The sequence below is a fragment of the Oncorhynchus kisutch genome, linkage group LG10 (genome assembly GCF_002021735.2).
Source record: "Oncorhynchus kisutch isolate 150728-3 linkage group LG10, Okis_V2, whole genome shotgun sequence".
Taxonomy (NCBI): Eukaryota; Metazoa; Chordata; class Actinopteri; order Salmoniformes; family Salmonidae; genus Oncorhynchus; species Oncorhynchus kisutch.
The window spans coordinates 38,777,818-38,800,988 of record NC_034183.2 but is presented as its reverse complement, the minus strand read 5'-3'; the positions used below and the strand labels follow the sequence as shown (position 1 = coordinate 38,800,988).

The 23,171-nt window shown below is 42.6% G+C and overlaps 2 protein-coding genes across 13 annotated transcripts in view; one reads left to right on the top strand and one right to left on the bottom strand.

Moving 5' to 3' along the window:
- The window catches only part of LOC109897217 (SH3-containing GRB2-like protein 3-interacting protein 1), a 105,229-nt gene extending 92,242 nt beyond the window's left edge, over nucleotides 1-12,987 (top strand). For 9 of the 12 annotated variants that reach the window (XM_031833636.1, XM_031833627.1, XM_031833628.1 and 6 more), the window contains 8 exons: nucleotides 2,311-2,370; nucleotides 3,516-3,627; nucleotides 3,872-4,027; nucleotides 4,570-4,705; nucleotides 4,792-4,994; nucleotides 5,215-5,279; nucleotides 9,633-9,797; nucleotides 9,976-12,987. In XM_031833636.1, coding sequence (XP_031689496.1) covers nucleotides 2,311-2,370; nucleotides 3,516-3,627; nucleotides 3,872-4,027; nucleotides 4,570-4,705; nucleotides 4,792-4,994; nucleotides 5,215-5,279; nucleotides 9,633-9,797; nucleotides 9,976-9,998 — 920 coding nt within the window. In that variant the 3' untranslated portion in view covers nucleotides 9,999-12,987. The remainder of the gene's footprint in view (nucleotides 1-2,310; nucleotides 2,371-3,515; nucleotides 3,628-3,871; nucleotides 4,028-4,569; nucleotides 4,706-4,791; nucleotides 4,995-5,214; nucleotides 5,280-9,632; nucleotides 9,798-9,975) is intronic. The other 3 variants (XM_031833635.1, XM_031833632.1, XM_031833637.1) reach the window with 2 other exon arrangements.
- A 1,024-nt stretch (nucleotides 12,988-14,011) lies between these two features.
- On the bottom strand, nucleotides 14,012-16,014 carry insl5a (insulin-like 5a). Its single transcript, XM_020492039.2, has 2 exons — nucleotides 15,671-16,014; nucleotides 14,012-14,785 (listed from the first exon to the last, which is right to left on the bottom strand). Exons 1-2 carry the CDS (start codon nucleotides 15,846-15,848, stop codon nucleotides 14,634-14,636), a joined length of 330 nt encoding a protein of 109 aa, XP_020347628.1. The 5' UTR covers nucleotides 15,849-16,014; the 3' UTR covers nucleotides 14,012-14,633.
- Nucleotides 16,015-23,171: the final 7,157 nt, after the last annotated feature.

The following is a 23,171-nucleotide window of genomic DNA, read 5'->3' as shown; positions in this document are numbered from 1 at the left end:
GTTTCCAGCTACAATAGTCATTTACAATATTAAGAATGTCTACACTGTATTTCTGATCAATTTGATGTTATTTTAATGGACCATTTTTTTTGTTGCCTTTCTTTCAAAAACAAGGACATTTCTAAGTAACCCCAAACTTTTGAACGGTAGTGTATGTCATGTTCTTTATATCTGTGAGTAGAACAGTAGAATATGATTTGCAACCTAAGTAGGCTTTGAGCAGAGAGCCCACAATTGAAATGCTGATCATGCCTTGTGTGTTTCTCATCCCATAGATTTTTGTATTTGAGTTTTTCTCTCCACATTTTTCATCCATCCCATCATTTTTTCATTCACAATGTGCCCTCCTTACTGTGACACTGTCCGTTTTTTTAAATGTATTACCATTATTCCTGACAGGGTTTTTTCTTTGTTTTGATTTGCATTTGTTTTGTTTTTTGCTCTGTCTTTTTTTGCTTTTGGGCTGTCGCTTTTTGTGATGTCAGAAGATGATGCTTTTGTAGACAAACTGCCCACGTTTGGGAGGCCCTTTGATTCCCTGGCAGGTACAGTATAGTGTGGATGGAGGGAGGGAGGCTTTCTGAGTGGGTGGGGTGTGGTACCTGGGAGGTACTCTATACTTTGGATGGAGGGAGGCTGTCAGAGAGGAAGGGGGGTGGCACTCTTGGAAGTGGGGAATGTTCCACCCAAGCTTTGAAGACCGTCTGATGTCATAGGTCCATCCACCCATTATAATTTTCTTGCTTTGTTTGTTTGTTTTTGTCAATCCATCTCAGAGTTGATGGCAGCTATCATATGAGGGGAGTAACTTTGAACTGAGATATTGGAGTACGCCACAGATTTCATTTCATTTTTCACTTTGATAAGTGCTGAATGAAAAGCATCCCAATGATAAAGCTGAAATGCCATGCATCTGTTTTTTATCATCCCACTCCTACAAGGTTCTTTTTTAGTTTTTTTTTATGACTGTCCATCCTTTGCTGCCCACATCACCACGGCAACATCCATTTTTGTGTGATGTGTGTACTGTATGGAGTGCATTGTGCACTGTGTTTTCAACCATGCTGTTACTGTGTGTGTGTGTGTGTGTGTGTGTGTGTGTGTGTGTTCCTGTGTGTGTGTGTGTTCCTGTGTGTAAAGAGTGTTGCCTGTCTGAAGAGCTTCTGTGGCATCTGTTGGCACTCTAGATCCACACACACTCACACACTCTGTGATAGAAACAGAGCCTAGCTGCTTTTGAAGTCTGGCAGGAGAATTAGCCTGAGTGTCTCCAACTGGTTGGTATTCATCGCGCCACCCTCTTCCTCACCACTCCGATCATCACAGACAGGCAGGCAGCCAGTGAGAGAGCTCTCCGGTGCCCATATCCCAACCTCTCCCCCTGATCCCCTAGACCTCCCCTTAGCCTCTACCTTCTCACCCTCTCACTCCACCCATGGGAACATGTTTCTCCACTACTCTAACCATGCAACCCCCCCATCAGAACACCTGTCCGCCATTCACCTCCACTCCATCCATCCATTCACAACCTCCCAAGGTCCCAACCACCCCCTCAGCGGTCACACCTTAACAGTGAGCCCAACAACCCCCTCCAGCACCCCTGGTTCTACCCAAATCACCGCCCCCTGGTGTACATCATCAGGTACAACAGCCAGAGTCCATTTATTCTGAAAGACTATGGCCGGTGTGACACAAGAGAAAACGGTCTACTATTGGCATGTGATGTAAAAGTAATCATGTAATGATAATGGTAATGAAGGGTTTTCTATAGCAGTGTGTAGATGAACGTTGTATGTGCAGTACGAACGATCTGCCAGGTATCGTTCCCAGTCAGTCCTCTCCAGGCTTGGCTTGTTTTCCCCACGCCCCTAGAGATCCGCCATCCACCAAGAGATACCTTATTTCACCTGGTCGTGCCCCCTCCCACACACACACACATGTACCCGTTTCACACTACTGAGCTGAGCAGAGCTGGTCAACGCTTTTCTGACCTGGCTATGAATCCTTTGCTGCCAGGAACCATGCTGGAAAGGACAATGTAGAAAGGGATTATCCAGAACAATACGGTTCAGGTCAGCACAATAGTGTGAAAGCTCGTAGGCAGCTGACACGAAGACAGACACACACCATTTTGTTCTGTCATGGCACTGTTTTGGCTTGCTGTGCCATGCCCCACCTCACCTCACTGTGATGTGTGGTAGACCTGCCGTGTGACTCACGCTACTGTCCTTCTCTCTTCCTTCCCCCTCTCACCTGCCCTCCTCACCCACTCTCCCTTCCTCCTCTCCCTCCTCCCTCCCCCCACCACAGAGAATGACCAGCCTTCCCTGGTTTGGTTTGACAGAGGGAAGTTTTATTTAACCTTTGAAGGTAAGTTGTGTCTGCACAACGGCTAATTGTAGTGTGCACACTCACCCCGACCCGACCCGGGCATCATCTGTGCAAGCTCCCCCCCCCCCCTCCTACTCCCTCCTCTCACCCCTCCATCCCATGGCCCGCCACTCACTGCCTCCAAGCTCATTCCCGAGCCTCTCTACATGCAGCCCCCTTGTCGTCTTTCTCACACTCCTCCTCGCGTCGTCATTCGTTCTCATTTCACATGCGGTGGCCGCAAGTCTGTCTTTTCCTGAAAGATCGTCATTCTTCAGGTGCTCTACTAATCTTTAGTTTTTGTCGTCTTCTTTTTGTGTGGGCTCACTTCTCTTTGGTCTTCTCGGTTTTGGTTTTGATCTTTTGATCTTGCCCCAATGATTCGGCATCAACAGCATGTCTGGATTACGCATGAGCTCTCTCTCTCTCTCTCTCTCGCTCTCGCTCTCGCTCTCGCTCTCGCTCTCGCTCGCTCTCTCTCTCTCTCGCTCTCTCTCATATGTCTTACTTTCTGTCTTTTCAGTGCTTTTCAGTGATTCTGAATCACAATGAAACTGGCCTTTATTAGTCCTCATAAATATAGCGAAACCTGGAATTGTACTCTGTGTACAGTTGTACAACAGTGTTGAGGGACTTTACATAGTACGTCCAAATATTTATTTCACAAGCAAAGATGATCAGATGTTATAGATGAAAAACCCACCAATCATACACAGGTATTGGTTCTCATTTTAATCACAGTGGTTCTCTCACACGCGCTTTGGTTCTCCATCTTCATCGATACACTGCCGCTGAGAGAGGGAGATGGTAAACTGGAACTGGGGTGTACTACAGGAAACAGGAGTGGTCGTATGAATAGAAATGTAGTGGAGCTGCTAAGAGAGGGATGAGAGAAGAGTAGCTTTGTTGGTTTGTGAGGACTATAGACATTGTGTTTAATGCTGATAGTCTGTCTCTTTCTGCTTCTCATACTGTTTCCCTCTGGTCTACTTTCAGTCTGTTTCTCTGAGTCTCTCTATCTGTCTCTCCTTCCTTCCTTCCTTCTCTCTCTCTCTCTCTCTCTCTCTCTCTCTCTCTCTCTCTCTCTCTCCTTCCTCCTTTCTCTCTTTATTGCTATTAAATGTGTGTGTACTGATTTAAAACAGGCTGCTCCAGGGGCCCCAGCCCTCTCACCATGGGGGCCCAGGACACCCTTCCGGTGGCGGCAGCTTTTACTGAAACAGTCAATGCCTTCTTCAAAGGAGCCGACCCCAACAAGTAGGTCCACTCAGAGACCTCTTGATAAGAGAGATGTCTGTCAATGTATGTTTTGCTCTCTCTCTCTTTCTGTCTCTTTGTCTCTCTCTTTGTCCTCTTGTCTCTCGCTCCCTTTATATTATCGCTGTCCCTTTCATTCTCTTTCCCCTCTCTTTTTGTCTTTGACCCTTTCTATATCTCCCTGCTTCACTCGTTGTCCCCTTCTAGACATTCTAACCACCTCCTCCCCTGTCCCTGTCTAAAGGTGTGTTGTGAAGATCACAGGTGAGATGGTGCTGTCGTTTCCAGCGGGGATCACTCGGCACTTTGCCAATAACCCGTCCCCTGCCGTGCTAACCTTCAGCATAACCAACTACAGCCGGCTGGAGCATGTGCTGCCTAACCCCCAGCTACTCTGTTGGTAAAGGCCCACTGTAACACCCCCTCATTATACTGGAACCCTCACGACATTATACACTGGAGTGTTTATAATATGACATCATCACATTGTAGCTTTGACCTACTGTACCAGAAACACTATGAAGGTAAAGATAACTGGAACTTCCCTCATATATTATACCACTCACAACACCATGTGGCACTGTAGCATTTATAACATGTCAAATTGAACATTTTAAATCCATACTGTGCTAAAACAATACACCCAACTCCAGTTCTGACTGGGCTCTGAGTCACTGTGAATTGGTCCCAGTGGTTTGACTAACCACCTGTTTCCAAGGTTATTCTGCACTCTCGTATGTACAAGGCATCACGGTTGTTTTTGTGTAGCACGAGTTTCCGTTTGCAGTCTCCGCGCTGCTATAGTCCTGACCTCCGGGTGGTAGACGGAAATAGAACTCGTGCTGTACTCCGTTGTGTCTCCGGTGTTGAATAACGTTAAGATGGATCAATCATTAGATCATAGGATGAAATGCGTATTGTGTTCTATTATTGCCCACGTAGTGACACCGTCACAACACCCAACCCCGACTGCAAGAACTTCTGGGTGAACATGCCAAACCTGATGACCCATCTAAAGAGGGTGGCTGAGCAGAAACCCCAAGCCACATACTACAATGTGGACATGCTCAAGTACCAGGTCAGCAACTCTTGTACTCGATTATGCACTGTTTCTCTGGACATTTCTGTGTCGTTGATTCATCTCAATGGTTGTTGTGTGGGCAGGTATCGGCGCAGGGCCTCGTTTCGACACCCCTGAACCTGGCAGCCAGTTGGCGGTGTGTGCCCACCAGCACGGACCTCCGAATAGACTACAAATACAACGGCAGCGCCATGACAACACCCGTGGCTCTCAACAACGTCCAGTTCCTGATCCACGTGGACGGAGGGGTCACCAAGCTACAGGCGGTGCTTCCCCCCGCCGCATGGTAAGACAGAGGAGTACACTGTGTGTCAGAACCATACACAATACGTTTCTGTTGAATTGATTTGATTTGATAATTAAAAGTAGAAGGCTGCACCAGCCGGAGACAGCCCATGACTCTATTGCTCAGCCCTGTGCTGAAGACCGCAAGTTTCCCAAACCCAGATTAAACCTATTCCTGGCTTTTAAAGAGTAACAGATTACGTTTGATTCTGTTCTTCCAGGAACGCAGAGCAGCAGAGAATCCTGTGGAAGATTCCTGATATTTCCCAGAAATCTGAAAATGGAGGTAAATAACCTTGTTTACACCAAAGCCCAGGAGAAAACACTAATAATGTCATTCACTGAGTGTACAACACATTAGGAACACCTGCTCTTTCCATGACATAGACTGATCAGGTGAAAGCTATGATCCCTTACTGATGTCACTTGTTAAATCCACTTCAAATCAGTGTAGATGAAGGGGAGGAGACAGGTTAAAGATGAAGGGGAGGAGACAGGTTAAAGATGAAGGGGAGGAGACAGGTTAAATAAGGATGTTGAAGCTTTGAGACATGCATTGTGTACGTGTGCCATTCAGAGAGTGAACGTGCAAGACAAAAGATTGAAGTGCCTATGGTAGTAGGTGCCAGGTGCACCGGTTTGAGTGTGTCAAGAACTGTTTCCCGCGTGTATCAAGAATGGTCCTCCACCCAAAGGACATCCAGCCAACTTGACACAACTGTAGGAAGCATTGGCCAGTGTCCATGTGGAACGCTTTTGAAACCTTGTAGAGTCCATGCCCTGACAAATTAAGGCTGTTCCGAGGGCAGAAGGGGGTGCAACTCGATATTAGGAAGGTGTTCCTAATGCTTTGTACACCGTGTGTTATCCTTGTTTCCACTAATGTACTAATATTGTGCCAATAACAGGCTCTAATACTTACTAGCTTGGCTTTGCATAACTAACTTTATTTGGGGTGTATGTTTAGGAATTAAAATCCTTATGAGCAGAGTGCGAATTACACCATGACATTTCGGGGGTCGTGCACAATTTTTTTTGGAAGGGGGCTAATGATAAAGAAGTCTTTTAAAAGGTACGAAGGAATGACCTTTTAACGTGGCATAACACAACCCGTCATGATATTTTCATCTGATTTGTCAAACAAATCACTTAAATGTCGACTACCTCTGCATGTTTGGCCACTCCAAAAGAATTCCAGCATCCAAACTGCATGTATACTCGCGCCAAGAGACAAATGGAAATAGACATCTGTTACCAAACACCAAAAAGTGTTCCTAATGACATTCGGCGAATTGCCATCGATTTAGGTCTACATTAACTGATGCGTGTTGCTGACAAATGTACCTTTTTTGTAGCCTGAACAGTCGGGACACCTGAAATGGGGCTTGAAACTACCCCGGGGAAAAAACAGGATTGTCACCATTACACACCTAGTCAAATCAAATCAAATCAAATTTATTTATATAGCCCTTCGTACATCAGCTGATATCTCAAAGTGCTGTACAGAAACCCAGCCTAAAACCCCAAACAGCAAGCAATGCAGGTGTAGAAGCACGGTGGCTATGAAAAACTCCCTAGAAAGGCCAATACCTAGGAAGAAACCTAGAGAGGAACCAGGCTATGTGGGGTGGCCAGTCCTCTTCTGGCTGTGCCGGGTGGAGATTATAACAGAACATGGCCAAGATGTTCAAATGTTCATAAATGACCAGCATGGTCGAATAATAATAAGGCAGAACAGTTGAAACTGGAGCAGCAGCACAGTCAGGTGGAAGTTGAAACTGGAGCAGCAGCATGGCCAGGTGGACTGGGGACAGCAAGGAGTCATCATGTCAGGTAGTCCTGGGGCATGGTCCTAGGGCTCAGGTCAGTTGAAACTGGAACAGCAGCATGGCCAGGTGGACTGGGGACAGCAAGGAGTCATCATGTCAGGTAGTCCTGGGGCATGGTCCTAGGGCTCAGGTCCTCCGAGAGAGAGAAAGAAAGAGAGAAGGAGAGAATTAGAGAACGCACACTTAGATTCACACAGGACACCGAATAGGACAGGAGAAGTACTCCAGATATAACAAACTGACCGGCTAGGCTAGACTGGCTAGGCTTTACACCTAGTCAGTCTACTAGACTAGGCTACAGTGTGTATTACCATGAACTTCAAATAGGTCTACTGGTAGCCAGTGATGTAGTGGTTAAAATAAAATAAAAAGTGGGTAAACTGTGATTAACGTTTCCTATACTTTCAATGCGTTTTTCTGGAAAAGATGGTTAAACGGCATTTACTCGTTTACCCTCCGCTAGGCTTACACCACAGCTGGCAGCCTAACCTCTCAGCCGAGGCAATTTTACACACATGAACACACGCAGAACAGGCAGCCTACATTCAATATAATACATGAGTTGAATCCAAACATGTTTACACCCTCGTTCATGAGATGTCCATAATTCATGAGTTAATGCTTGGAGTCTTCTCAGATGGCCTGACATAAAAACACTACCTGACTTTCCTTACATGAATGACATTTATGACGGTGTTATTTGTCATTATTAAGCTTACAACAATTGAATTAGAACATTTCACCTAAACCCTGTAAGATTCCTGGATCTTGGAGATCTCTGAAAATGCCCTGCAAGGTTACTATGCCTTCGTAACATTTCATTATGTTAAACCGTGAAAACAGTTCTCATGGGCACACAAATCCCAAATAATGTAGGCCTATGCCATTGCAAAATCGAGAGCGAAAAAGAATCGAGAGGAATAATGTTGTTCCTCTTCTAACTTAAGGAGTCACTTTATAGGCCTATTGTCATTAACGTATACCCTACTTCAGGGTTTCCCCAAGGGCTGCACATTTTGGTTTTTACCCTAACACTACACAGCTGATTCAAACGATCAAAGCTTGATGATTAGGGGATTATTTGAATCAGCTGTGTAGTGCAAGGAAAAACCAAAAAATGCACCCCATTGGGGTCCCGAGAACAAGAGTTTAGGAAACCCTGGCCTACTTGTTGGATGGAATGGATGCTCATTGGTGTCTAGCTGTAGGCTTGTTGTCTAGTGACGTTGTTGACCATCATCAGCTGATCCAGGGGAAAAAAACGAAAAGAAAATGATAGAGCTAAATAAATGGTCCATGGATGACACGGAGAACAACAGGACCCCCCGCGCAACCTGAAAAACGAAGCAAAGAGCTCTCTAAATAGCTGACTGACAAAAGCAAACAATGAGGAGGCATAGGCAATTTTTTTTATCATGGACACGTGGCGAACAAATGGCGACAATGAGGAAGTACATGGGAAAATCTAAATGTAAATATCATGACGGGTTGTGTTATGCCACGTTAAAAGGTCATTCCTTCGTACCTTTTAAAGGACGTCTTTATCATTAGCCCCCTTTAAAAAAATAATTGTGCACGACCCCCGAAATGTCATGGTGTAATTCGCACTCTGCTCATAAGGATTTTAATTCCTAAACATACACCCCAAATAAAGTTAGTTATGCAAAGCCAAGCTAGTAAGTATTAGAGCCTGTTACTGGCACAATATTAGTACATTAGTGGAAACAAGGATAACACACGGTGTACAAATGTAAAGGAGCTCAGCTGAGGCTACAATTCAACACTACTGAGTGGACAACACTGCCACATATAAATAAATGGTTTAAACCATGACAGAGAGGTGGGGGTGTTCATTTCATTTGGAAGCTTTTATTTTCATATTTACCACTGTAAAACATATTTACCACTGTAAAACATATTTACCACTGTAAAACATATTTACCACGAAATTTGAAACAAATAGGAGAATGCATTTAGGGGAGCTAACTTCTCATTCAGGGGAGCTGAGCCTCCCCTGGCTCCTTTGTCATTTGCACCTTGTGTAAGAGTCTATTGACACACCTGTGTGTCAATCAAAGAAACATAATACACAAATCCCCATCATATTCCATCAGTTTAAGCTAGAGATATATGCAGTGGAAGGTGGCTGAGCTACTATTCAGCAGTGTTTGCCAGACCATGAGACATCCCGAAAAAGAATCTGTCTTCTCACGAAAAAGTCTGTAGCATCTGAACCGTTTAGGCTACAAACGAATATGACTCTCACGAACACAATGGTGTTCTCTGTTTTGCTTTACGACCCCCACAAGTGTCACGGGACTCATCTGAAGGCAACTCATACAAATGGATGGGAGTATGGAGATAATTTTGTGCCAACAAAAATAAGGGTGTGTCCAAAAAAACAAAAATATTTCCTGAGCTTTATTATTATCTCCTAGATATAGGACAGACACTTCAAAACCTTAATCCATATGATTTATTTGTTTACTGTCTTCTTTTTTTAGTAAAGGCCAAATACAATATTTGATAACATTTTTGTTATATATATATATTTGTGATACCTAAAAGGGGCCCTAAAATTCTAAATCAAATAGCAAATGATCCATGGTATGACCATCTTAAAACAATTCATTATTCACATGTCATTATCTATGTACGACCTTCTAGAATTACTGTATGACATGCAGTTTCCTCATTGTATTGGATTTGTATGGTGTTGTCTCACAAACTCAGTGCTACAACTCCTAGCATACAGATTTTTTTTATGGCTGTCATGTTGAGCCGGTGTCCCTCTCGCTGTGCGTCCCCAGGCGTTGGCTCATTGTTGGCACGGTTCCAGCTGTCGGAGGGTCCCAGTAAGCCCTCTTCCCTGGCGGTCCAGTTCACCAGTGAGGGCAGCACTCTGTCAGGCTGTGATATAGAGCTGGCAGGGCCCGGGTACCGCTTCTCACTCGTCAAGAAGAGGTTCGCAGCAGGTGAGAGACCCTGTCCTAAACAATGGAATAGTAGTATCACTGAGTGACCAACTTGAAAAAGCGTGTTCATTTGTCATACTACGCTGTTGTAATACAATATTAACATGCAATATGTTTTTGGATTTTGCACAAAAGCGTATCGAACGTATAGTAATCTAAGCATGTTTGTCATTTTCAGGAAAATACTTGGCAGACAACTGATACTCCACCCTACTACTGCACAACACTACTGAACAAATACACTGAACGTCATCATCTCAATGGACTTCGACTGAGTAATGGAAACCTACAACACCACCACCTCCCTACAGACAGACATACAAACACTCCTTTCTAAACCCGCGAGATAGACAGGCCCAGGCCACACCGCCTACTGTACCCAGCAGTATTGTATAACTTGCATTTAGCGTTGTGGACAGTTTTAAAGGTGTAATTATTGTATTTGTAAAATGTATTCATTTCAGAACATCTGTATTGCTGCAGTTCTAGACACCCATCCCAGGTTTACCCTCTCTAAAGCTACATGCCTCGGTCTCCCTCCCCTCTCCAAGATGTGGTGATGTTTAACCCTTAACGCAGCTGCCTAGCTAATCAACCGCACCGCACCGGTTTCAATGGTGAACAAAACACTGTTTATTTTAGACGCATTAACAAAGATGTTATGCTAAGAGAGGATGAGGATGCATGTAAAAGAAGACTGCTTGGTTGTGTCATTGCGTGAACTATAAATGAATAGGCGCACCATGATGTGAGAGGTTTCGCTCTCGCCAAAATCTTTTCAAAATAAGCCCAGTGTGCTTCCTTTTGGACTTAAGCTTTGTCGCCTGCCTTCCCGCCTTTGGGATGACTCCTCCCAATGTTAGGGGCCGGAGACCTGAGCATCTCGTCATAATATACAGATCTCTGGCTTAACAGAGGGGCTAGTTCTTCCTCATGCTGCCTCTCGCATGCCTGTGATTGGACACAGTTAGAGCTATCATAGGATTCTGGGTAATGGAGTTTTTATACTGTTAGCTTTAACAGTTGATTTGTTAGCATGCCCTCTACAAAGGCACAACAGGGGTCAAAGGACATTGTTTATTTGGATGATGTAATTCACCACCACACTCCTCCTCTCCCTTCTTTGAATGCACTGATTTAATACCCGGTTGAAGCATTTACTCTCATAATTCTCCTGAGTCCTGAGTAGTTGGGCAGCTGCAAGAATAAGTCAATTCCTGGTTGCAATATAAAACAAATATAAGACGTTTCCCTTTAGAAAAACCTGTACAAAGTGTCATTTTAAATTGATAATATATATCTTAAAGGGCGTTTTGGTGTTTTCCTTGTATTGTCAAAGAGCCTTTGTTGTTCCTGAGACAGCAGTGGCAGACTTACTTCAGAGTACATTACAGCATTCTATTTGTATTTATTGATGATAATGATTTATTGTATAAAGTATGTGATTCTGTATATGAATATAATTTGATGGTATCACAATTTAGAATCCTTAAAGGTATACATATTTGAATGATATTTTTTGTTATTTGTGCAGTTGGGTAACCTGTGTACAGTATAATGTATAAGGTATCATTTTTTGAATTGATTTGAGATATAATTTTTTTAACTCAAGTGCAACAGACAATTTGAGGTATATATGGGCATTGGGTGGGAGGGGGTATAAAATGACAAGAAAAAAAACCAAGATGAATAACGACCTGGATGTGTACGTCATGCTTTATGAAAGTTCTGACCATGGATCGTCAGTCAGCTTTTGACCATTTTAGGCCCTATTCCCATTCACCGCGATGCATTCCTACCCACCTGAAACCCCCTGAATGGATATTATTCTGCATCAAACAGCATGACCACTCCCCTTCAGATCAAACCAACCAGCGCTTGAATCCATGGCTTTATTTTGCATAATGGTAACGGTCTCTGTGAGATGACATGGTGATGAGGTTTTTGGAGGGAGGTTAGATGACCAAAATGCTTTTTGTATTTATGTGTGTGTACTCCAGACAGTCCTCTATAAGAGCGAGAAATAAGCTGAATATTTTTAAAACTGAAAAAAAAAAGATTAAAAAAAATTGTTTCATGTGAAGAGCACTGTGCTGATAATGTTATTAACTCCCTGAATGCTCTGATCTTCAACATAGAGAACAAAAATGTGTGTGATGACATTTAACTTAAGAGGTCTCCTCATGTAGGCATCGTAAGTATGTAAAAAAAAAAATATCTGTGCTTCATGAAGCTACATAGCACCATCGATTATGCCGGTCATAGAAGTGTCTTAGAGGGTGCGCTGTGATTACATGTTGATTGCATGTTGTCTGAACATAAAGCAGGCATTTCTATGTAAGGCATTAATGAATGGTGTGGTGCAGCTCTCCGTACAGCAGTTGAGTAACAAGGGTTCGAGCGAAAGTTTTCCGGCATGGATAATATAATGTACTTCTACATACAGTTACGGTATAGTCCTGAAGTCAAGTGCTCCACCAACCAACTCTATGACCTGTTGTTTTGTTAAATGTGAGAACTGAAGACTAGAGCAGAGAGTGTGTCTGTGTGTGGCGTGCTAAGCCAGACTGCTTTGGGTTCTGTACTCGTTCTCTATCAATCACCTGTGCAAGCTGTGTTTGTACAGACCAATGTTAAGAGGAACTGATGGGGAAACTTAGTTTGCTTCTTTCCAACCAAAAAAAAAAACAACAATAAAAGTTACGAGCTGGACACGTTGTATGGAGCTCTCTTTTCTCTTTGCAACTCACAACGGAAGTGTTTCTCCCCTCTCGAATGCAGTCTATTCAATATGTCCTCCACCCATTTTGAGTTCTGATGTGCGGCACAGCCCGTCGAGGTTGGCTGTAACTGCATCGTCTTTTAAGCCTTCCTGCGAATACGCAGCTGTTTATGATTGTGTGCTACGAGGGATGTCAAACGGAGATGTTACTGTATCATGATTAGCCTTGTGGTTTAATTCAATGTCCTGTATATATTTCTGTTTGCTTCGTTTATATTTCTATGGATATATTAGTTTTTTTTTCATCTATTTGTGTTATCCAATGCACAGGATACTGAATATGCAATTGTTTAATGTAACGTACCGTACTAATGACATGTTATAAACGTATGCGGGATGACCTACTATGCTATCAAGATTTTCAATCATTGTCCGTTTTCTTGGAAATAAAGTAGGCGTATCAATTTGTTTGCATTCTGTTATTTTGGTCCAATTCAGTATGGATGCAAATTATTTCCTTTCAATAACCTTAATGGTTGTGACTTGTCTAGGAAGAATTAGAATTCTGCACTTCCTAATATTGAGTTGCACCCTCTTTTTTCCCCCCAGAACAGCCTCAATTTGTCGGGGCATGGACTCTACAAGTTGTCCGAAAGAGTTCCACAGGGATGCTGTGGATTCCTATGTTGAATTCAATGCTTCCCACCGTTGTGTTAAGTTGGCTGGATGTCGTTTGGGCGGTGGACCATTCTCGATACACACAGGAAACGGTTGAGTGTGAAAAACCCAGCAGCATTGCAGTTCTTGACGCACTCAAACCGGTGCGCCTGGCAACTACTACCATACCCAGTTCAAAATAACTTAAATATTTTGTCTTGCCCATTCACCCTCTGAATGGCACACGTACACAATCCATGTCTCAGTTGTCTTAAGGCTTAAAAATCCTTCTTTAACCCGTCTCCTCCCCTTCATCTACACTGATTAAAGTGGATTTAACCTGTGACATCAATAAGGGATCATAGCATCACCTGGTCAGGAAATGTCAAGGAAATGTTTTGAACACTCAGTGTATTTCCTCTGCCAAACATTCAGATCATCTTCTCCCAGAGGATGAAATATGAGGTTACAAAAATGTCATCCCTCTCAAATTCATAGACCGAGATAGTTTCAAGGACTGACCATCCATAATATCAACATTCTAGTTCTAATAGTGTTTCAAAGCTATGTGTTTACATTTACTTTCTTTACAATCTTACATTTTGGATTCTGATGGGGTATGACAGTTGAACTATGTTCATGAGGCCTAAAAGAATGTGTGTGGCAACTGCAGACTGCTCATTTTAAGATGGATTGAGATGAGCTTATGACTAACAGTATGTTAAGAAAGAATGCCGTGAGTCAAAATGATCAAAGCGTTGCAGTAATCCACAGTGAATTAAAGCGTCACACTGTTACTCACGTAACAGAGAAATAAAAGGATCACACTCCCATGCATGTCAAGCATGTAAGAACATTTATTAGACTAGGGCTAGCAGAATATATCGTACGATCAGGACTAGTCTTTTCAAAAAGTTACATGAAAGTCCCTGAATTCAGCTTTGGTTCTTAACTCTCTCATCATTGACACATTTAACAGAGGCTGGTTTCCCATCCTGTGTATGAACTTCATGAGATACAAACTATGACAGGGAAAAAGTTCCTCTTTGTAATCCACACACACAGACACGACAAGTAAAAGTCCCCTCAACCACTACTATGTAAATCTATGATAACAACTAGCTAAAAAGCTCTATCTTTTTTAAGCTCTTATTTCATGCATCTATTTTTGATTATTCTGTGCAAGTATTGTGATTGGCTGAAATGGTTGAGGATATAATATAAAACCGTACTTTTTTTTTCTTCCTATGGATGCATTGGTTTTACCTCACCGGGTGAGGGGAGTTTGGACATTTTAGACCGTTCCAATGTCGTATAGTGACACCGGGGCACAGGGTGAGATAAAACAAATGCGCCCTATTTCTGTTTTTCGGGAAGAAGGTAAGACCGGTTTGGATAGGAGGAGAGCAAGTCTGTTTAGGAGGAGTTGAAAGGTTAACCACAAAGACACTCAGGTCTCAACAGAGATATGCGAGGTCGCTCTTCCTGCAGCCCATTTTGCAGCACACTGTGGTCAGCATGTGGTTCAGGTCCCGTCTGCTGAACTCTGACCCCAGGTTGGCCTTCAGGTCCTCCAGGCTGCTCTGCTGCAGCTCCCCATTTGCCAAATCTGCACATGACATTGATCAATATCATTAATTATCACATAAAAATAGCATGCTATTACAGTCTAATATGAGTTCAGGTATTTCATACCATCTTGCTTTACAAAAACACCTATTTAAGAATGAAAGCAGTCAACAAAAATATGTTATCCAAGCCAGAAATATATTTTCTCTCTCACTGCTTGCTGATTGTCTATGAGTGGTATTTCATATGCAGTCTATGTTTAACAGTGTAATTGCTATACGTGGTCCTGCCAAATGAGGAAGCCCCTAAATGATTGTACAGGTTTTGCCAGTGCTATCTGTCTTGTCCAGAATCTGTTCCTCTAACTGGTTCTAATGAGCATGGCTAATATGCTAACTGGGTTAGCCTGGTGCTGTCTCTCCAGTGGGAACATGCTGGCTGACCCTGATAGTGTCAGCGTCACAATCAGATGAGGAGACCTCGGTCCCACTGGGTTTGAATGTTCCAGAGTACTGTACAACGTAACAGACCTCCATGACCCAGCCAGAGGATCAACTTCCTGACTGACTGACTGACTGCACACCCCACTGGAGCAGCGTCACTGTACATCACTGCAGACAGACCCCATCACTGACTCACAGACACATTGTCTGGTCAATTCATGTAACTCTGTTCATCAAGTGGAATAACCCCTGACGTAAAGTGTGAGTGGAAATCTGAGTTTAAGTGACGATACTAAATTAAAGGTGTTTAAAGAAGTGTACGTAGGAGGATATGGATCAGAAATGGATAATCAGGTCTGTAAACCTAAGCATTTAAAGAAAAGGGGTAACATGGAAAAGTAGTCAGGAGGAGAGAGTGAAAAGTGGGGGTAACAGAGATTTTAACAGAGGTTTAACGTAGAAGGTAGAGATGGTTAACTCACCCTCCAGTTGCTCCGGTTGGTCGAGAAGCCGTCTCCAGCGGGAGCCTCCACAGGTGTAGACGACGGCCCTGAGAAACTCTCTGCCACACAGCTTCACTAAGCTCACCTCCGCCCTCACCTGGCTCAACCCCACTGCCACACACAGCAGCAGGGGCAGTATTACTGGCAACACACGCATCACGGCTGGCTGGATTGATATCTGTGGGTCACTGTGTGAGGGTGTGTGTATCTGTGTTCGCCCGCACACGGATTGTCTCTCTGGTCTACTTCTTTCTCTTCTTTCTTCTTGTTGTCTCTGTGTTTCTCTCTATCTCTCTTGCTGAGGCGATAACACAGTGGATTGATTTCTGGATCAAGGCGTGCACTTCCTCCTATATATACCATCCTCCTTTCAGCTCATCAGTGGACCCCCCTCCCTCCCTCCCCAATCCCTTCCCCACCTCATCCACACTATCTCTCTTTCCTCGCCCCCACCCTGCATGGTCTCTTCCAGTCAAATTATTTTATGTTTCCGGTCATGTCCACCATCACCAATTGTGATCTGACTGAGAGTGAGTCCCATCAGGTAATCAGTTCTTTACTGCCCCAATCTACAATCAGATTACCTGTCCAGAGGGGCGGAGGGTGCTCTCTCTACCTCTCCACTTTAACGAGTTGATTGCAGTGACCTTCCCTTTAAAGCACAGCTAATTCAGTCACATGTTGGGATAACCCCCAGCCAAACAGATGGCTCATGTGTTTCTAGTGTTTATGTCAGACATTTAACCTTGCCATAACAGAAGTTCAATGTCCCCAAACTGAAGGGAAAGTGTAAATGCTGTTCTAGTTTTAGTGTTCTATTATATTGTGAAAATTATGTGAAATGACATCATGGCATGACATTAGTGGTTCCCTCAAAGGGGAGTTTCCTCGTTAGTTGACAGAAAATGCATCCCTTATATTGTTTTGATGAATAGATATGCAGTCGCTAGTGAGTCTTCACACCCCTTGCACGGTATACACATTTCTATGCCTTAAAATGTTTATCTCAAAAGGGATACATTTTTTTAAAATACTGATCTACACAACCTACTCCACATTTTCAAAGTGAAATAAATATTATAGAAAATGTTCCTAATTAACTACAAATAACAAAACAAAGATGTCTTGATTCCACCCCAGAGTTAATACTTGTTAGAAGCACCTTTGGCAGTGATAACAGCTGTGAATCATTTTGAAAAATAACTCTTAGGGCAACATTTCTATATAAAAAAATGTTATTTCTCAAGCTCAGAAAATTTGGTTGGGAGTCATTGATAGACAGAAATATTCAAACCTTGTCTCTGATTTTCAGAAATGATACTGGACAATTCAGAAAACACTCAATGCCTATTTGCAGCATCATGTTATGGGTATGCTTGTCCCCGGCAGGGACTGGGGAGTTTGTCATGATCAAAATAAAGAAAAGTTAGAGGAAACCCTACCTCAGAATACCTAACCCTGAGATAGGGTTTTATTTTTCAGCGGGACAATTAGAAAAGTTTTTATGCCAATAGGTGTTAAGTGTTCCTGAATGGTCTAGAGACAAGGTTTGAATAATGCTGTCCTATAATGACTCCCAACCAAATTTACTGAGCTTGAGCAATTTGGACAAAAACAATAGATCGTGATCATGACAAACTCTCCAGTCCCTGCCGGTGACAAACATACCCATAACATGATGCTGCAACCACAACACTTGAAAATACAGACAACTTTGTTTCCCTAAGAGTTGTGCAAAGTTCGTAGAATCTTATTCAAAATGATTCACAGCTGTAATGGCTGCCAAAGGTGCTTTCACCAAGTATTAACTCTGGGGTGTGAGGATATCCTCATTTTTAAAATTATTATTCATTTGGAATTGATTAATAAAAAATCCATCACTTTTGAAATGTGGAGTAGGTTGTGTACATTGGTAGAAACAAATGTAATAAATGTTTTGATTTAATTTTAAGGCAGCAAATGTGAAGACTGTGCAAGGGGTGTGTACACTTGACACACTTCCACAAGATCGGATTCTGCAAATTGTATCTAATCTGAATAAGACATGTTTTCTGTTTTTCTCCAATAAGAACATCAAGGTAATACAAAATGTTTTAATTTACACTTTGCTGTAACATTGTAAATCTTTTTTTTCTCTTATGTAAAAGTAAGAGCAGGTGTTGATCAATATTAATTTTAATTTTACTATTCGTAATGGTCTCTGGTTTTTCCATCACAGCTCATAAAAACCCCAGTACTCAACAACACAATAAGCTCTTGTTTGATAAGTAATTGACAGGCTCCCAATAAATCAACTATGTAACACATACATCAACAATTATGTAACACATAGGATGCACCAATTACTCAATCAAACTAATCAGTGAGGTGCTTTGTTAAATGATTACATGGACAAGAGGCATACAGTACCAGTCAAAAGTTTGGGCACACCTACTCATTCAAGGGTTTTCTTTATTTTGATAATTTTCTACATTGTAGAATAATAGTGAAGACACCGAAACTATGAAATAGCACATATGGAATCATGTAGTAACCAAAAAAGTGTTAAACAAATCAATATATTTTTTTTGATTTTAGATACTTCAAAGTATCCACCCTTTGCATCCACATCGACGGGACCACAGTGGAGAGAGTCAAAAGCTTTAAGAGCCTTGGCATGCACATCACTGAGGACCTGAAATGGTCCTACCACGCCCGACACCGTGGTGAAGAAAGCGCAACAGCGCCTCTACAACCTCAGGCGGCTGAAGAAATTCGTCATGGCCCTAAGACACTCACAAACTTCTACAGATGCACGATTGAGAGCATTCTGTCGGGCTGCATCACCACCTGGTACAGCACTACACGGCCCTCAACCGTGGCTCTACAGAGGGTGGTGTGGTCAGCCCAATACATCACCTAGGGGTGCACTGCCTGCCCTCCAGGACATTTACAGCACTTGGTGTTAAAGGAAGGCCAAGAAGATCATCAAAGACAAGGTTGGCCACCCGGATCACAATCTGTTCACCCTGCTACCATCTAGCAGACAGAGACAGTACAGGTGCATCAAAGCCAGGACTGAAAGACTGAAAAACAGCTTCTATCTCCAGGCTATCAAACTGTTGAACAGCCGTTGCGCTATCTCCTGTAGTAAGTGACAAATATAGACTCGCTCACACAAAACACACACTCACAAACACACACACATAAGCTCACACAGACACCTCATACACATGCAGACTCCTGTACTGTATACATTCACACACATACGCCCATACTCACAAACACACACACACACACACATACACACACACAAAACGCTGCTGTTCCATGTATATAGAGACATTAAACACTGGACTGTTTATTTTATACTGTTCATATACTGTATTCATCACATACCTCATTCTAATATATCTACTACTGTACATATCATTCTTAGTATATATTTTTGGTGTTCAAACGCATGGATTGCATGTGGATTACTGACAACGTGTTATATGGGTTGTTAACTGCATTCCCAGCTAACAATTCTAGGGAGAGAGAACATTTTTGTTATGTTACCCTTAATGTTCCCCAGATGTTTGTGTCCAGTTTTCTGTTAGTGATGGAACCATTCTATATATGTTAGCATAAATCTCCTGGGAAGCCATTTTTGGGGTTAGAGTTAGGAGAACATTCCCTAAATGTCAAACAGAATTTACCTAGAACGTTGTTGCCATGTTCTCTGAATTATAATATATTAATATTGCAAGATTGCAAGAACATTCCTATGTCCAGTTTACTGAGGGTTAGGAGAATATTCGATCAAAGTCCCACCAAAGTCCCACCAAACATACAAATGTCACGACTTCCACCCAAGGTGGCTCCTCTCCCTGTTCGGGCGGCGCTCGGCGGTCGTCGTCGCCGGCCTACTACCTGCCACTGATCCATTTTCTTTTTCGTTTGGTTTTGTCTGTCTTGTGTTCACCCATGTCTAGTTTAGCTAATAAGTGGGGTATTTAATCTCGCCCTACCCGCTAGGTTTTGTGCGGGATTGTTTGTGTTACTGTCATTGGTTTGGGTTGCGTTTTTTACTGTCAAGCAGGTTTATTTTTGGGACTGTTTTTCCCAGCACTTTAGTTTAGTAGATGACTGTGTTTCCTCCGTTTTTTACTAGACTGCGTTTCTGTTTTCTTGTGGCTGCTTTTGTGGTCCTGTACCTGTTGCGTTGGTGGAACAGTAATAAAACGCCCTTCTTGGAATTCTTGCTCTCCTGCACCTGCCTCCACACCCACCTCTCCCAGGGAGATTCTGACAACAAAGAACATGGTCGCCAATGTTCTCAGAATATATTATATTAAAGTTATAGACACGTTTCATGGTAACGTTGCAGGACCATTTCTGTGTATCAGTTACCTGATGGTCCCAATGAATCGCCACCCCCCCCCCCCCCTAAAAAAAATTTCACCATGTTGCTGTTCCCAAGCCCATGATTGGTGAACCACTGATAGCTCTTTGTCTGTTGGCAAGGGACAAAGTGTTTTCAACTTACATATTTGGGAATTGAACTAACAGCCTCTTGGTCCACCGCATATTGATCTTTCTGCTACGCCACCATGTCTGTGTCAGTTATCAGTTAATCTGACAATTCTCTCATCATTGATTTGATTGACTTATTTCAGCAATGTAAGTGCTGAACAACCATGTTTTGTGGGACGTTGATGTAATATTCTCCTAACCCACCTAAAACTCGAAACATGAATGTTCGTGCAACGTTCCCATGACATGTGTATCGAACATTCATATCTGATAACGTGGTAACCACATTCTGGGTAAGTTCTTTTTGACAAAAACGGAATGGTCTCTCTGGAAACGTTCCTTGCACATCACGGGGAAATTCCTATGTAAACGTTTGTTAATGACCTAATGAGACTCTTAAGGGAACGTTCTCCTAAGTCTTTGGAACGTTTGTTGTTAGCTGGGTTCGTTTTGTCAGTCGTGATTTCTTGTTTCTAGTTTTTGATTATTATTTGTGTATTTGTTTGACATTTTTGCTGCACCGTTAGGGAGCTAGTAACACAGGAATTTTGCTGCACCCGCCATGACATCTGCTAAACTGTGTATGCAACCAATAAACTTTTATTTGATTTGACATCCTGACCTACAGGGCGAACCTCTCGGACCCAGTGGTTATTCAGGACAAGGGTTGGAGACCATCTGCCTAATGTGTCAGTGCTCTTCAGTTTTGTCAGGTCTCCCTTGGGAAAGAGGTATTTTGACCTCAATGGGACTTCCTGGTTAATTAACCTTTTACTGCAGTGGGCTAAATCTAAAATAAAGTATTTCTTGGTAGTATTAAACAAATCACCTTTTAAAAAAGGTATACACCTCACACACATGGTTATGGACTTAATAAAAAGAAGACACCTGTACCATGTCAGATATAGAATTGAAATGTATTACATTTTGAGTTTGCGACCCAATATTTCACTTTATATACATCACAGAAGATTGAAATATAACAAAACTGTTTGACATAGTAACACTGGATTTTTGCCGGTAAAAAAAGGAAAGTTTATTCATTATGAAACTATGAAAAATATGAATAACATTCCACCCATGAGGCCACTAGGTCATTTGACTTCAGGAAAGGGCTACAATCTCTATAGAAATGCATTGAATAACTGTCATGCCCTGACCGTAGATTGCTTTGTATGTTTCTATTTTTTGTTTGGTCAGGGTGTGATGTGGGTGGGCATTCGATGTTTACATGTCTAGGTTTTTGTATTTCTATGTTTTGGCCGGGTATGGTTCTCAATTAGGGACAGCTGTCTTTCGTTGTCTCTGATTGAGAACCATACTTAGGTAGCCTGTTTTGATGGTTATTTTCTGTTTAGTGTTGGTTGCACCTCGCAAAACTGTTTCGGCTATTCTTTTATTATTTTGTGTTCAGTCAGTTAAGCTAATAAAGATTAACACGTACCCTGCTGCATTTTAGTCCAATGACTCCTCTTCTTCTTCCGATGAAAGCCGTGACAGAGCCACCCACCACAAACGGACCAAGCAGCGGGGTAACCGGGAGCAGAGGTTGATGGACTCATGGACATGGGAGGAGATATTGGATGGCAAGGGACCCTGGAGACAGGCTGGGGAATATCGCCGCCCCAAAGAAGAACTGGAGGCAGCTAAAGCTGAGCGGCGATATGAGGTAAGCCAGCGCAACAGGCACAAGAGGCAGCCCCAAAATATATATATATATTTTTTTGGGGGGGGCACACGGGGAGATTGGCGGAGTCAGGCGAGAGACCTGAGCCAACTCCCCGTGCTTACCGGAAGCAGCGTGGTCAGACACCGTGTTACACGTACCCCGCTGCATTTTGGTCCAATGACTCCTCTTCTTCCACCGAAAGCCGTGACAATAACTCATTCAGGTTTTTTTAAAAGAAAGCTGAGGAAATATATATTTATTTTTTACACATTTAACCCCTTTTTTTGTTGCTACAAAACCTCCTCCATACTTCCATGAATGTTTTACACTCGCACCTGGTAACCTTCAGAGTCTCGTGATACTTGTAGGGGTCATTGAGCAAAAAGAAGAGTCTCCTCTTTCCACAGTGGGGTCATATTAGTTTGTAGCACAAACGGTTCGGACGATACAGACAGAAGTTAACACATCGGCTCAGGAAATATTCTCTTTATTTTTTTTTTTTACACTTAACATTTTAAATGTTTTACACTAGTACCTGGTTACACTCAGTGTCCCGTGGGGGTTGTGGAGCAAAACAGAGAACACTATCGTTTGTGAGTCTCATCTTTAGTAAGCCAAACAGTTCGGACACTTTCATGAGTGGACCGATTTTCGGGATTTCTCATGGTCTGACAAACAGCTGCTGTGGCTCTGTCACTTTCCACTGCAGACTTGGAGGGCCGACATAGGCGGATGTGGTGGATTGAGAACAGCCCACGCAAAAAATAAACAGGTATTTTTAGCTTAAATTGATGGATGTTGATGGGAATTGGTGTATTATGTTAATTAGATTGACGCACGGTTGCTTACTCAAGGATTTGAGTCTAAATACATTTTTTGAAATCTAGTTGTCTGCTTTGATGAAAACCACTGATTTGGAAACAAGGGTAGTGATCCAGACAACAGATAGGTAGGTAGACAGAGAGAGAAGTCATAATGATATATTTGTTTACTACCATCATGAGACTCCTGTCAGATGTCCACTTTACCAGATGTTTATGTTTTTCTGCCCATTTGCTCCTGAAGCATTAGATTCCACTCCGTTCGAGCCTTTTTTTTACTCCCATAACAATGACCTTTAACACTTTCTGAAATGTCAGGAAAAACCTTGAACCACATAATGACAGGCATTAGCTGAGTTGTGGGAGGCCGAGGGGTGTGTGTGTGTGTGTGACAGTCACTCAGAGACCCTCAGTCATCAGAACAAGCTCAATGACACCTTTCCTGTATGATTTGGTCAACAAGATCAGCAGCTTCATAGAATCAGGCAGAATT

Coding starts and splice junctions, on each gene's coding strand:
- insl5a (XM_020492039.2), bottom strand. CDS start 15,848: ATGCGTGTGTTGCCAGTAATACTGCCCCTGCTGCTGTGTGTGGCAGTG. Junction 14,786..15,670: donor CCAACCGGAGCAACTGGAGG/GTGAGTTAACCA, acceptor TGTCATGTGCAG/ATTTGGCAAATGGGGAGCTG.